Source organism: Carassius gibelio, chromosome A7, assembly GCF_023724105.1.
Source record: "Carassius gibelio isolate Cgi1373 ecotype wild population from Czech Republic chromosome A7, carGib1.2-hapl.c, whole genome shotgun sequence".
In the NCBI taxonomy this organism is placed as follows: Eukaryota; Metazoa; Chordata; class Actinopteri; order Cypriniformes; family Cyprinidae; genus Carassius; species Carassius gibelio.
Genome location: NC_068377.1, coordinates 27,146,440 through 27,162,705, shown reverse-complemented (window position 1 = coordinate 27,162,705; position 16,266 = coordinate 27,146,440). Strand labels below are relative to the sequence as shown.

The 16,266-nt window shown below is 36.1% G+C and overlaps 2 protein-coding genes across 2 annotated transcripts; one reads left to right on the top strand and one right to left on the bottom strand.

Annotated features, from left to right (window-relative positions):
- The first annotated feature begins 962 nt into the window (after positions 1 to 962).
- Positions 963 to 6,059, top strand: LOC128017025 (probable RNA polymerase II nuclear localization protein SLC7A6OS). The gene is made up of 5 exons (XM_052602076.1): positions 963 to 1,327; positions 2,452 to 2,766; positions 3,786 to 3,989; positions 4,205 to 4,337; positions 5,555 to 6,059. The coding sequence occupies exons 1-5, from the start codon at positions 1,133 to 1,135 to the stop codon at positions 5,674 to 5,676; spliced, it is 969 nt and encodes a 322-aa protein (XP_052458036.1). The 5' UTR covers positions 963 to 1,132; the 3' UTR covers positions 5,677 to 6,059.
- Positions 6,048 to 15,539, bottom strand: LOC128017024 (Y+L amino acid transporter 2). The gene is made up of 10 exons (XM_052602075.1): positions 15,386 to 15,539; positions 12,101 to 12,651; positions 11,103 to 11,228; positions 10,553 to 10,697; positions 10,317 to 10,440; positions 9,812 to 9,915; positions 8,336 to 8,432; positions 7,875 to 8,024; positions 7,362 to 7,545; positions 6,048 to 7,265 (listed from the first exon to the last, which is right to left on the bottom strand). The coding sequence occupies exons 2-10, from the start codon at positions 12,585 to 12,587 to the stop codon at positions 7,198 to 7,200; spliced, it is 1,485 nt and encodes a 494-aa protein (XP_052458035.1). The 5' UTR covers positions 12,588 to 12,651; positions 15,386 to 15,539; the 3' UTR covers positions 6,048 to 7,197.
- Positions 15,540 to 16,266: the final 727 nt, after the last annotated feature.

Genomic DNA, 16,266 nt, shown 5'->3' with positions numbered 1-16,266 from the left:
GAAGCTCTGGCAGCGCCTCAAAGCTGCAGTAGGGAACTTTTGACGCTCTAGCGGTTAATAAACAGAACTGCTTGCGTCTTGCGGAAGAACATTGTAGCCGGAGCTACTTCTCTCTGTTTATGTCTATGAAGAATCACAAAGATACTGGGTTACTCCGTCACAGTACCCCCGAAGCAATCTAAAATAGTCCGAATATAAACACTTATTATAGGTGCACCCTAGTGATTCAGGACAAGCTAAAAACACGGTTTGGAAAATGGATTCATGGTGTACTCGCTTATTATGTTAATTTTTCTACATTTTGAACACAAACAAAGTTACGAACCGCAGCTCTGATTGGTTGATTTTTACCGGGAGCGCATGACTTTCTGCAAATAGCAATAGGACCACTGGGAGGAGCCAGAGGAGCTTGATTTTTTTCACAAATTATCTGTCTCATATTCTACTGTCAGGACATAATGACAGGTTTAATAAATATTTAAAAAATTACAAAAGTTCCCTACAGCACCTTAAGCCCTATATATATATATCTATATTTGTTCATGGACTTGTTCTGCCAAGGGATTTTTTTTTTAATTGTGGTTGATAAAAGTTATTTTCTCTAACATTTGGGGGTGAAAGCTAACTTACAGTCAGTTTTTTATTTTATAAATCAAATTAAATAGAATGTATATCGTGATGAAAAAAATCTGCTGTTATGAAATGTTATTAACAATTATCAGTTATTATTATAAAATAAGCATATAGCCCTTAATTGAAGTACGTTAAAATAAACAAAATATTATAATAAACAAAAATTATAATAAACAAAAACAGTAGCTAATCCAATGATTTCAAGTGGCCTCTTTTCGCCAATCTTTAATTAATTTAATTAAACCCAATTAGACCGCGACCTCTGCAGGCGGCTAATGGTAACAATTTAGTGAAGCGCAGGTTTAAGAAACTCCACACCGCAGCGAGGCGCTACTGGTCCATGATATGACGAACACGGAAGAGAAAACCGCCAAAGGAGAAAAACGAGTGAAAAGGAAGAAAGAAAGGCTACAGGGTAGGTTGTTGTTGTCATTGGCAGGTACCTGTACTTGTTTGTCTGTCATCTAAAATCGCTCTCTGGTGATACACCATACCCGAAATGGACCCGAGCACGACCATCCTGCGGGTGAAGAGGAAGAGAGGCACCGACCCGGCGGACGCGCTGCTGCTGGCCTGTAAGCGGATCCGTCCGGAGGCCACAGCGGCTCAGCCCCGCGAGGAGAGTGAACCAGAGCCACAGGAGCCAAAGATCGAGAACTCCGTGTTCAAACTAGTGGCCACCGTGGTGTCACAGGTACTGTCTGAACGGAGACACGAGCTGTCTGTGAGACTGTATCATGTTTGGTGATATTTATTTATTTATTTATTATTATTATTATTATTATTATTATTATTATTATTAGTTAATTACACCAAGGTACCAAAGATATAAGTACAGAAATAAGAAAATTGCTTATAAAGAAGTGACATTACAAGCAAAGCATCGTTTATACATGTGTATATAACAATACATAATTAAATAAATAAATAATCTGGACAAAAGCAAACAAGTCTGCTGTTTTATAGGCTTTAGATTTTTGGAAGATGAAATAGTGTAATATACCGTTAACCTCTTTTTTTATTAACTTTGGTGAATATGATGTTTTTGAATACAAGTAATAATGGGTTAATTATAAAGCATTCCTTAAGTTGTTCTTTTTGTGTATTAAAGAAGCCAAATAGCACATCCTTAAAAAAACTAAGAGAACCCGGAAGCACATTGTCAAAGATAACATTAGAAAATTAAATCCAAAATAGCTGTGTGTGAGGAAAATCGCAGAAGATATGAATATCAGTTTCATTAGGGGCACCACAGAAAGAACGGCTTGTATCTATGACTGATTTAAAGTTTTTCAAAAACACTTTAGATGGATTAAATCTGTGTAAGAGTAAGAGATTTCTGTAACACTGTTAGTATTTATATATTTCAATATATAATAGTCCATACCTTTTTTTCCAATCATTATGGTCAACCAAATTGTTCCAATAAGACACCACATATAAAACTGTCACAAGCTCCTAATTTACATTTACTTATGTTTAGATTAAGACCTGAAGCTTCAGAGAAAAGTTTTATACAATTAATTTGGGAAACAAAATAAATATTTCTCGATCCGCTATACAGATAACCCGAATACCGCCTTCACCAACAAAAACTGACAGTAGCTTCACTCAAAGAAGAAATAGGACACCCTTGTCTGACTCTTCTAGATAAACTAAACCTCTAAGTGCCATGCTATAATATAATCGAAGCGCTTCCATTGTTGTAAAGGGTTTTAATTACTATTAATTACTACTTTAAATCTGTATGATCATAATTCCTGTCTGTTTTATTGTCATTGGCTTTTATAGTGTTATATATGTCCGTTTTCTTTACAGGATGCTCCGGTACAGCCACATGTCCGTGAGGCTATGGCTCGGCCACGTCTCGCCCATCATGCCTTGCGGCCATCCCAAGGAAGCACTCAGAGGATCATCGGTGATCTGCGCAGTGTCAAATGGAGCACCAGGCGAGAGGAACGGTACCGGATCCTGTCCAGCCACCGGGCCGGACTACCGGCAGAGCCTGCTCCGGCAAGAGGAGGAGAGGAGAACAACGACAGGCAAACAGAGAGCCACGACGGCCTGTCTTTGGGAGAGGTGCAAGTGTTTGATATTGTGCATGAAGAGGAGGATGTTAAGATGCCTGGCAAGGTAAAGTAAAACATTTTTTCTCAGTCAACTTCCAGTAGTATACATCTTGGATATTTTTTTTGTATATAACCTCTCCAACTCTTTTGAGATAATGTTCACAAGTTTTTATCAATTAATTTTGTTAGAAATATGTCTGCACAATTTACACTGGTCTTCAAAAGCCTCAACTTATGTTCAGGGTGGGTGATAAGGCAAAAATATCATGATTTTTTTGTCATGTTGGTTTTACTATTTTGCAAGTTGTCTGAGCATTACAGCCAAATGAATTTCCCTATTATAAAGAAAAAAGTCTTTAAAGTTAACAAAATATATTAAAAATAAAGGTGGATATTTAGGCTAAGGGGGCGAAGATAAAAATCCTTTAATCTTTGGTATTTAAAAATGAACAAAGATACACATTCAAATAAATCAAACAGTGTTTTATTTTTAGGTACCATAGGTGTATTCAGCAGGAGCATTCAAGAAATTGAGTGAACAAATATAAAAATAAAACACTATATAGACTATGTTTCCCAGGGTGTCCGCAGGTCCTTAAAATGTCTTAAATTCGTACAAATTTTTGGTCACATCGCCACTAAATTATCTCCAGTCTGATGGAACTAATAACAGTTTAAAATCATTAAACAGACCAAAGATTAACCGATAGTTACTGCGTCATCAGACAGAAACGCAGTAACGCTAGCAGAATACAGGTCGAACAACCTTCTTTATGTATGTAATGTTCTCAATAATAATAACAAATATAGGCTGAACAATTGAGCATAACAGCAAACACAAAGAAACCCAGAAGAAACACACCAAAGGAGTTATTTTGCTGATTATTCTCACGATTGAAAATGTTACATTTGAGTTAGTCAAGTTACTTAAATGTGCGCTTTAGCTCGATACTACAATGTTTCTTCAAAAGCAGATTGTGTAGACATTTTTATCGTCCACGATCAAGAATCGTCATATCGCAGGTTTTTTTTTTAAATCTCCTTATTAAACTGACCAAAAGTATAATTGTTCTTTTTCCCCAGACTGTGTCTGACCCGGAGACAATCCTGTGTAACTCTGTGAAGATGATTCGTGAGAAGCTGAGCGTGTCGGGAGATGGGCTCGGTTCTGAACATCGAGAGAAAGAGGACGATTACGTGTATGACTTGTACTACCAGGAGACGGCCGCACCAGGCTGGATCCAAGACATTCTGTCTGTCAGACCCTACACACAAGAGGGAGAGCTGGTTAGTTGTAGGGTTATTCTATTTATATAATTATATTATATTTTTGTATTAGCTTCTCTTTTTTTTTCTTATATTTTTTCAATTTTAGTTACATGTTTTGTCATAATTTAGTTTTTTTTTTTTTTTTTTTTTTTTTAGTTTTAATAAATCTTAATGATAATAACCATGGTTAGTAGACAATCTCTTTGACACATTTTTACTTTTCAAATACACAGGTCCCTGATGAAGTGGCCTGGGAGGTGGAGGTGTATGAAGATGAGGATGATGAGAACGCTGAAACCAACTGGAGAAATGATTACCCAGATGAGAGCAGTGAGGATGACAGTGATGCAGAGGAGCGTTATGGAGGTCATATATCTAAGCTATTATATTTGTTTCTCTCAGGCCCATCATTTTTAAATATTTTTGTTTCGGGCCATGTGTCAGCAAGAATCTGGTGATACGATACATATCAAGATACAGGGAATTGCGATATACAGTATGTTGCAATACATTGCGATACTGTAAGCAAGGCGATATATTGAGATGTTTGCTATTTTAGGAATAGGATGATTTTAGGAAGGCTGTTAAGAACACTTCAACATATGCAAACCTTTAAAAAAAAAACGTTATTTAACCAGAACACAGTGGGATCTGCGTTTGGATTAATTAGTCCATAACATTCAACATCATTGATCCAGTTTTTGTGCAGTATGAGTAAAGGGTGGAAAATAAAGTGCTTGCTGGATTCTTTAAATTAAACGTAAGCTATTATAAACGGGTCTATATTTTTAGACCCTGCTTTAAAGGTTCACAGTTAAAGTAAAAATTGTAACATACAATGTTATAACATTTTGGTCTGAATAAAATAATTACATTTGCTTAATATCAATGAAAAACATGAATATGAAGGAACATGAAGAACTGTGTGAAGAACGTGAGCGCACACACACACACACACAAACACACACACACCCCTGCATGGCCCCCTGATGCACAAAAATGTTAGAATATTTTGGGAGGAAGTGGGCAGCACTGGACACGTCGTCTTCAGGGATCTAATACAAATATGCAAACAATGAATGGCAATTGTAGAAAGTAAAAGCTGAATCCCGGACATTTTGGGCTATTAAGAAATCCCTGTTGGATTCATTTTTCAAGGTCCATAGAGAGGACATAATGGTCACCTTACCTCAGCAAAGCAGCACGAAGAGACGCTTCTGAAACATGGCGCGCACAGCTGCTTTGATTGTGGCCGTGGAGCTGTAAAGCGCAGCATATGTGTGTGTTCTTTAAATATTTGATGCGGAGATTGTAAATTTTACACACCGCCTGACTTTTGTCTGGATGTAAAATCAAAACGAAACAGCAGCAGGGAACTTCACACTGCTCCAGAGATCTGTTGAAGGTCTGTGTGAAAATGTGGGCCAGATGGTCAGCAGAGTTTTAGACGGGCAGGTGAAACACTGCCTGGGCCTGAAGCTTTCCTAGTCCTCTTTTTTTTTTTTTTTCTGAAGACTATGTCCTCAACACAGACCTTAAGCGCAGGTTAAATATCATCGTATCTAATGTATTATTCTCTCCAGGTTGCTGGAGTGAGGAGCACTCGTACAGCAGGAGGAGCTGGGAACGGTACCAGCCGGACATGATTGAGGAGTTGGAGAATGACCGAGATGAGGAGGAACGAGAGAGTCATGATTCTGACTGAGAGCCTCTGTGTGTGGGTACGAGCATGAGAGAGGCCATTTTTACTGACGCGTGTTGAGTGAAGCTGTATGTTCTTTCGTCAAAACTGAATGTGTGTGTGTGGTAGCCCATGTGTGTGTCCTTGTGTGGGTTGCTTTGACTTGTGTGTTAATGAGACGAGTGATTTACTATTTGCAATATTTTGCGATTATTTGAGGTGAAGATAGTATGGAGAGAAAATGGTGATCTTTTGAGTTTGTGTAAGTGTGGGGTGCTTTGTGTTGTCAGTTGTGTGTGTAGTGTTTGTATGTTTGTTTGTAAATCTAAGGGGTGAGAAACAAAATACCTGTAAATATGTAGATGTGTATAAAAAAAACAATAAAGACTTCAGAATTAAACTGAAAATACCATAAATTATTTATTCAATCAGTTCTTGTCTAGCGTGTGTATGTAAGTTTTACTGATATAATATCAAATAAATTAATAAAAACTTGTACACAAATGCAAATGACAATATTTGGAAAGCTGTTCAGTGTTTTTCATGCTACAACAGAATCACATCTGGACTTCCATAATGAGATTACTGGGATTTTCACCAGTAACAATGTATTCCTTGTCTGGCCAATGGATACTTTGGATGATTTTATGATAACTGAATGATTCAAGAGCAATTTCCATGACACTTACACTTAGTATTGTAATATAAATTATTTGGGACACTTTTTTTCAAGTTTAAATTGAAGTTAACAGAATTCAAGAACAGATAATAGATTTTTATTCTTCTATTACATGACATATTTGTAAAATAATGGAAGATTAGGTCATGACTCAAAAGTCATGAAAAATTCATGGAAATTTATTGGGGTGTATGAATCCTGTTCCTCTTTATTCTTATCTAACTTCTTCCACAAGTGAACACGTGATGCTTCACTATATGTAAAGAAGCATAGCAGCCGAGACGGAACACTTTAAATACTAGAAGAGGACTGACACAGTTGTGCCAAAGTAAATCCCAGGAAGGAAGATGAAAAAATAAAATCTCCTTCACTTAAAAAAAAAAAAAAAAAAAAGAGATAAATAAATTGACAGACATTTAAAAAAACAGATTCTAAAATAAAAACCATTTGATAAAAAGAAGAAAAAAAAAGGCGGCAGGGGGCAAAAATGTTACATAAACATCATCAAATTCTTGGCCATGTTCTTCATAAAGGCACACCCAAACCACTGCATCCTGTTTATGTACTCATTTCTCTGACGGACATACAGATGGTGTTTTTGCATCATGATCTCTCCGGTACCATTATGACCCAGAGCTTTGAAATGGCCTTCATTTCCACGTCATATAGTTCTTAAGGTCATATCTCTAATATTCAGTGCACCATGACCTTAACCCTTTTATAATCAATAAAAAGAAGAATCCAATGCAGTGACATTAAGAGTGCATCTGTGTCTTTAAAAGTTTGGAGGATATTTTTCCAGTTTCTCCAGATATTGGTTTCCTCTCCCCATACCAGTGGGTTTGTGTCAAGGGGGTGCAAGTGTTTTAATCAACGGTGTCTAACTCGGTGAGCACACAAAAGCAGGTGAACTGGGTGAAACGGGTGATGGCACCTGTGTAAGGGAGACACATTAAAAAGCATCACTGTCAATGTCGTTTTGGTTGTAAATCAGTGTAGTTAAAGGATAAATTAAGGCTATGGTACTTACGTAACAGTTTAGTGATGATGGGCGGGCGCTTGGACTCTGGAAGATAGATACCCAAGAAGTAAACAGGCACTCCAGAGAGGGCAATAGCAATTCCGATGAGTGAGTTGAGTGTGTCAGAATACAGTGGCACAGCCACCAAGAACACAACACACATGCAGAAGATGATGGGATACAGCAGACTCAACTGTATGCACAAAGAAGAGAGGAAAGCAACATTAATTCACACGCAGTGTCACAAAATTGCACCTGATATTAAGGTGGAAACTCAATCTTTTGTAACAATGTAGATGTCTTTACATTCACCTTTTATTAATTTAATAGCCTTGTTAAATGGTTCTTAATCCTAAATACAAGTATATAAAAAAAAAGTGCAGACTCCAAGCTGTTGAACTGTAGTGAATATAACGGTAGAGCTGTTTGTAATGGGTTTACTTGTTCACACACACTTTTTGCATGTTATTTTTAAAAGTGCACTTTAGTTTTTTCATCTGTACAATCTCTCTATGTCCTCACCTTCAGTGGTCTGGGCCTGTCTGGCTCTTTCCAGCGAAGGTAGATCTGCCCGGCAATAGACAGGCCAACGAAAAACCAGTAACTGAAGCTGTAATAGTTAATCAACTGGAAAACATCCTCCACTGTAAGATAGATCAGAGCCATGGCACACTGCAGACAGAAAGCACAAGCTAAGTGATTTGGTCCACTAGATGGAGACAGAAAACATTAAATGTCCAAGACTTAGAGATTCTACAACTGCATCTGTCTCTAGAGCTAAATTAAGTATATAAGAGGAAATAAAAACAAAACAACTCATAATAATAAAAGGTATATATATATATATATATATATATATATATATATATATAAATAGATAATTTAACACTGGTTTTATTATTATATTTGTATATTAAATTTAAATATTTTTAAAAAGGAGAAAAATTCACAGGAAATCATATTGACTAAAAAGATGCACTTGCGTTAAATAGCAGAGCTGGAACCGGTGTGAATCTCTGCACGTGAATCATAGACAAAGCATCTGGAAGATGACCTTCTCGAGCTCCCACGAAGAACAACCTGCAGCAGCAAGAGATCCACTCTTTATTCAAATGTATGCGCGTTATCTGAAATGCACCTAATCAGGATTATTATAGTTAATTAAAAGCATAAAAAAAAAAAAAAAAAAAAAAAAAAAAAAAAGTTACTTCATAAACTCGAACTGAAATAAAAAAAAACGAAGTTGTAACTATGTAATTTAAAAAAAAAAAATGTTGCCTTGGCAATAATTAATTTAGTTTAACTTGATGTGCTAAAATAATTCAAACTGAAATAAATACATATTTCAGTACAGACATTAATAAGCAATAAACAAATCCCACACACACTATGCAAAAACTAAAAAAACTAATTATTAATGACTACGTTTCGTTTGTATGACTTTCATCAGGATTTTTTTTTTTATTATTAATAAATAATTTGATTTTTTGCATAGTGTGCAGCATTTGATTTTTGCTTTCTAGTTTTTGACCTTGTTGGTCTTGGTCTCGTACGCACCCATCTATTGCCGTCACGTGTGCAGATTTTAATTGTTAATTAAAGCTGCAGTAGGTAACTTTTGTAAAAATATATTTTTACATATTTGTTAAACCTGTCATTATGTCCTGACAGTAGAATATGAGACAGATAATCTGTGGAAAAAAAACTCAAGCTCCTCTGGCTCCTCCCAGTGGTCTTATTGCCATTTGCAGAAATACACAGCTCCCGGTAAGAAACAACCAATCAGAGCTGCGGTCTGTAACTTTTTTTTGTGCTCAAAATTTACAAAATGTATATAATAAGTGAGTACACCATGAATCCATTTTCCAAACCGTGTTTTTGGCTTGTCCTGAATCACCTATAATAAGTATTTATATTCGGACTATTTTAGATTGCTTCGGGGATAGCGCGGCGGAGTAACCCAGTACCTTTGTGATTCTTCATAGAGATAAACAGAGAGAAGTAGCTCCGGCTACAATGTTCTTCCGCAAGACGCAAGCAGTTCTGTTTATGAACCGCTAGAGCGTCAAAAGTTACAGACTGCAGCTTTAAGTACAGACAAGTAAAAACTAATAAAAATTACAAAAGAAACAAAACTACTAAAACTTTTAAATTTAATTAAAACCAAACAACTAATTTGAAATATAATCCAATCTACAATAGTATCAATGATATTAAAATAACATTGTACTTAAAAGGACTAAGAATTCAAATCAATTAAGCAAACCAAATGCACAAGTGCACGGAAAAAAGACAAAAGATACAAAACATCAAGATTGTATGAAAATGAGTTTCATACATTTCATACATAAAGCCAGTGCAATTGTAGATGGCCATTTTCAAAATGCAAGAAAAACATGAGAGAAAAGACTACAGCTAGTGTTCTGTGATGCTATGTAGACATCAAGCTTCAGACCGACCTGGATGCAGCAATGATGGAAGAATTAAGACCTCCGTAACAAGATAAAGCAACCGCAATAGGGATAGTCCAACTCATCACTCCCAGAGTGTGGTCTGCAAACGTCTGTGGGACAATTAGGAAACATTAGCCATTACACTATGGACTCTACAAACTCTAGTTTCGTCCCAAATGATGCACTATACACTATGCACTATGTACTCAACCATTTAGTGTATGAATTATATAAGGTTATTTTGTCATTTATAATCAGAGTCTGATGGCCCGTCCCCCTTCCTTACGTAAATAAATCTGTGACACTTGAGTGCATGAAGTGTGCAACATTCCACACTTAGTTTTTTCGGTTATTTGAGTGCATCATCCGTGTGTAAAATGCACTTTTTTTTTTCGAATTTCCAGTGTGAATGCACTAGTCACATTATTTATATTACAAAACGTCATAGAATAGTGCATAGAAAAGGTATGTGATTTGGGACACAACTATTATGACAGTCACATGAACTCACCACAGCGACAGCATCACTGGCGAGGATGGCACTCATGTCCAGCACAGCATAATAGGCCACATTTGTTAGGATGTAGATTATCGTAACAATCGGCATGGAGATTGCAATGGAGAGAGGAAGGTTCCTGGGACATGCATGGACAGATGTGTTAGCCATCTTATGAATACCTATTTTTACATACTGTATCTTCACAACAGGTACAGGAACTGAGGATCAAGTTTGTCTCAAAGAAGTACCTTTCAGGGTTCTTAATCTCTTCTGTGACAAAGTTAAGTGTGTCCCAGCCTGAGTACGAGAAAAGAGCCGAGTACAAGGCCAAAGCGATATCTCCTGGGTCACGAGATGAGCCTTGGAAAGAATCCTCAAAGTTCATTGTGAAACCTGTGTGAGAAACATTACAAAATACTATAATGATGAACAACTTTTCAAGATCAGTATGTGTGTGAATGCATGATGTATTGTGCTTTTCTTTTAGCATGACTGATGTTTGTACATTCTGCTCAGCGAATACAAAAGAAAAATAACCTTTAGGCTAATTCTTGCACATGTAAAAGTTATGCTTATTAGTATGCACTGTCCCTGTTAAATAAACTAAGGAAATATAATTTAAAGGGGTCAAATGATGCGATTTAAATTGGTCCTTTCTCTTTGGTGTGTTACAAGCTCTTGATGTATAAAGAAGATCTTTAAAGTTGCAAAGACTAAAGTCAGAGAGCAACATTTGGCCTGGACACAAACAATCAAAACATTTGCAAAAACATCTTTAAAAAAAAGTGCATTTTTTACCTTGGCACAGTTTCACTATCCCTGTGATGATAATGACGATGAGGGCCAGAACTTTGGCATAAGTGAAGACATCCTGCACCCTGGTACCCCACTTGACATAAGCGGAATTAATAAAGGTCAGCAGGCCTGCAATATAATGAACAGTAAGCATATTAGCATAAGAATACATATGTTGACAAGTACTCTGACTAGTTAAGGCAGGAAAACTCTACGCAGATTTTGCACAGATTTGTTCCCCTATTTGCAGTCTGGATGAATCAACACTAGTTGCTGAATGTCAGTCTGCAGACTTTAAGCAATCGGAGATGAAACAGACTACTATTTTATAGCTTCAGACTATAATTTCATCCAGTCAGAGATCAAACATGTTTAATATTTTGTGCCATATTAAGATAACATTGTTTTACTTTGTTGTGAGTCTCCTAGAAAAGAGGTGCACGTTTCTCTGTAGTATTTTTTTTTGTTTTGTTTGGTAGTGCTTTATCTCCAGCCTTTCAGTGCATGATGCTCAGTTTTTCCTCTGTAGCCATTTACAAAGTCTGCAAGTGTATGTTGCCTAGTGATGCAATGCATACCAGCCTTAAAGTGAATGACTACAATGAAATGCTGACAGTTTTTTTTCCACAACAACACAATATCAGTTAATCCCATAAGACGGCAATATAAAATAAAATAAATCAATACATGAACTGATCAGTGGGGAGCAGTAAAAGTTTGATTGCAGTCATGGCAACTGTAACGTTTTCCTCTTTTATAATGGCATGTCTAATGACGCTGTTGAAGGTATCCAAGTGAAACGGGAATATGAGGAGAGGCTCCAGAGAACCAGAAGAACGGGCTTCATGAACTCAAAAACAAGTTACTCATTAACTTAATGGGTCTCAACAGCTTATCAGATCTCATGGTGAGAAAACCGAAGAAACAGAGTGAGATAGACAAGAAATGTGAAGAATGTGAAAAACAAGGGTGTAGAGGAACAGCATGTACACATTACTCACAAATACAGGCAGCAGCAATAATCCGAGATGCAGAATATGGAGGCTCACAGGTGGGAAAGAGTGGCTGAACCAAGTAGTTGGCAAAAGTTATGGCAATTACAGCCTGGCTTGTCGGTTCGATGATAAGCAGTGATGTCCACAGACGTATAAATGCTATGAAGCCTCCGAATGACTCCAGGATATATGCGTAGCTTGCACCAGACTTTGTGATTGTTGTGCCCAGCTCTGCATAACAGAGAGCACCCACTACTGAAAAGATGCCACCAATGGCCCAGATAACAAGAGACAGTCCATAGGAGGCGCTGTACATCAGAACGCCCTTTGGCGACACAAATATGCCTGAGCCAATCATGTTTCCCACGATGAGGCTGACTCCGTTCAGGAGAGAGATTTCCTTTTTGAGCTGCATGCTCTCTCTTGGTTTTGAAAGGGCTGTGGAATCCTCAGGCTGGCCGTTCAGCTTTCTGGATTCAGAGTCGTTCTCCATCCTGTCCACAGGAGTACGTGTTGCCACTCGGAGACAGATGGGGCCCTTGTTGATCTTATCCAACCTGACAGAGAGCAAATAAGTTATATTAGGAACAATAGCTGTTGCTTAAAAAAATATTCTGTCATCATCACTCACACCCATGTCATTCCAAACCTTTTTTTTTTTTTTTTTGGAAATTGAAATAAACCATAAATAATAAAATAAAAAACAAATAAATAAAAGAATAAAATATCATCAGTAAACAAAAGACTTAAAACTAATATTACCTGCCAACTAACAGAACAAAAAAAAGTATTCAAATTATAAAATTAATGAACTAAAGCTATATCAACATTCAAAATATTAACAAATATTGTAACAGTATATAAATAAAATATTACAATAATAACACTACAAATGGGGTTCAGAGTTGTTTTGGACCCCACTGACTCTCAATGCATCGAGAGAGAAAGAAAAAAAAAACTGTTCTTCTAAGAAACATTCTTTAAAATGTCTTGTGTTCCACTGTAGAAAGAAAGCCAAACAGGTTTGGTCTCGAGGATGACTGAATATTGACAGGATATTCTTTTTGGGTTGAAATATTTTGTGCCTGTTTGCTACTGCAAGATAATACTGGAGATCATGCAATAACCCCACACATAATTAAAAAGTCACATCTGGCCTCCAATGTCTAGTGATAGTGTGAAGTCAGTATGGGCCAGTGTGATAAGTAAAGTATACTACATGCATGCAAAACGTGCTGTTGCTAATTGATGAAGAGCTAGTGTGAAGATTACATCATTGGGATAACGTTAACAAGAAAGTATTTCTTTGGTCAAACATATTCATTACCCATCTCCCACTCAGGAGCTGAAAATGTAAAATTTAAAATGAAAACGATACATTTAATCCTGAGCTCAAAGGTCTATTATGGGTTTCTAAATATGAGGAGAAAAAAAAAATTCACAAATTTACTTCTGACTTGCTGTTTGTTGACCCTCTATAAATCATTAAGCATGATGTGTCCACTGCTGCCACCTCTCTTATTGTGGACAGCTGATTGCACATTCCTCTGATTATTTGACTTGAACCACTCACTTCAACATCCATCCTTGTACAACACTCAGTACACTAAGAGTGTCTGAAAACCAACAGTCCACCTTTGCTTGTCTTTCAAATGGAGGGTAGATAATTTTACATGAATACATAATATAGCGTGCAATTGTTAAACAAACACTAATTAAATTGTTCCCACATTCTCCCAGAGAGCATCCCTTCCCCGAGGCTTTTTTACCAGAACTGCAGCATTCACAGAAACATCTGCACTCATGACACATCAGTATACAGTGGTAAAGGGCAGTCCGCTATCATTGCCTTGGAAACTCAATGACATCATTTTAATTTTGACTTTGAATGAGTAGAGTTAGATTTTTTGTGGGAACCTGTCAAGCTTTTAATTTTTTTTTTTACTTTTTTTTTTTAAGTGAGTATTTGATACAGGTTGATAAAAGCGCAAGATAAGATGTTTAATCCAAACAGATAAATGTTTAACTGGTAGTACAAACAATGCAATGTGTGTTTGAATATGTGTTGTACAAAGGATCTTTCGGAAATCGAAAATTGTTTTTTGGGAAGGATATATTTACAATGTTGCATCAGCTGCGTGATCAACACCCAGTGACAGACTGTTCTGTTTGTCTGTCCTTACAGCCTCATTGTCATTCATGTCTAAATTAAATAATCAGAATTATATTCTGGTCCATTACAGTGAGTGGTTTCACATACATCCTTTTGATAATGTTTGTTTGTTATTCCTTATCAAGCTTTTATTTTTTTTTATTTTTTTAAATAGTACATAATTACATTAATTATCTTGCACTGTTCTCAAAAAAAAAAAAAAAAAAAAAAAAAAAAAATTATATATATATATATATATATATATATATATACACACACACACACACACACACACACACACACACACACACACACACACACTTTCTTTCAACACATAGGCTAGATAATCATTGCTTATGTAGGTATTCTTTTTAATACCTACATCTTATTTTGTTTTTTGAAACTAAACGCGTATAATAAAAAAAATAAGAAAAGGAAAAAAAGAGATGATTTTAAAAATCACTTTAAAAACACTCAAAAACAAACACATCAATTTGGCACCCCGCGATCAAAACAAGTTCATACTTGGCAACCCTCTTTGTCACGACAAGACGCGCTTCAGTCGCGTTAAAGTAAAGAAAAGAAAAATCGAGCTCTATACAAAGTAAGATAAAGCCTATATTGCATGTTAATCGGCTGACACAAAAATAAATAAACAAATAAAACTGCACAATTGTCTGAAACTACATGACATAGTAGACTTAACGCTGAGGTTGTCACAGCAAAAATGTATCCTGTAACGTTTAGTTACTGTGAGAAAGATTTTGGAGCGATGAGCTAATGAATAACTCTAATAAATCCATTGTTCCTGAAGTATATCTGGCATAGTGAATGACTGGAACTGGAAGAAACGTAAAGCATTTTGTAATCGATTGGAGGATGAGGAGCGACATCCTGTTTTTCTATCGAAGAGCACAGCAGAATCTGAGACACGAGCACCGCGTCTCTTTCACGGAGATATTCCCCGCTCCACTTTCTAATGAACATATTGAACACATTCGGTTCATGCATAGGCCTATATGAGAAATAATCATTAAAACTGAATTATATCAGGATAGCTCTCCTCGCTGATAGGACCACGACCAGCCCAGTCCTCCTTATTATTAAACGTAACGTTAAAAACAGAAACGTGTCCTTACCGTGTTGTGTCCTTTGTTTATCGTCTCTTCTGTCTAAGTGGTGACATTAACAGACAGGGCAGCATCTTTAAAAAACCCTCAAGCACGGAGGGCAAGCTGCCAGAAGGTCACGTGATACCGGTAAAATTGGTGTCACGTGGGTTTATTTGCATATCAGACTGACCAAGTCGCTTCGTCAGCAAACCTATTCAGGTGTTGCCCTGTAGCCAAAAGCGACCGATTTAAAGGTAATGTGTTTGAGTGGTTTCTGATTAACGCTGGTTCACACATGATATGTTCAAAGTCAAGCGATTAGCTTTAAATAGAGGAATCAGGATTTGCAACAGAGGAAAGGATGAAAATAATAAAAAGCATATATAGCATATATATAGGATTTAAATATATATATATATATATATATATATATATATATATATATATATATATATATATATATATATATATATATATATATATAATAAATTGTGAATTCTGAATGGTACAAGGAAATAAATATTTTAGGTCCTGCAACTGGTTACCAGTATTTTTAATAACATGTTTACCTTCACTACTTCATTTTAAATGGCCCTGCATTGTGACAAAATAATGGTATAATTAAACATTTTAAACAAATCTATGAGCATGTAGCTTTATTTATAATTAGAGTCTTATTAATACTAATTATATAATAATTGCTTTAAATATAAATATATTTATAATTATTATTCTAAATAAATAAACAAATGAAAAAAGCTTCTCTACAATATAGTACATTTCATGAAGCAACTTGAATTCTCAAGTCAAAGACATTTCATTGCAATGTGAGTAAAGGCCCCTATGGCAAGGACCATTCTTGCCCTTTAAAACTAACCAGTGCAAAGATCATCCATGCAATTAGACAG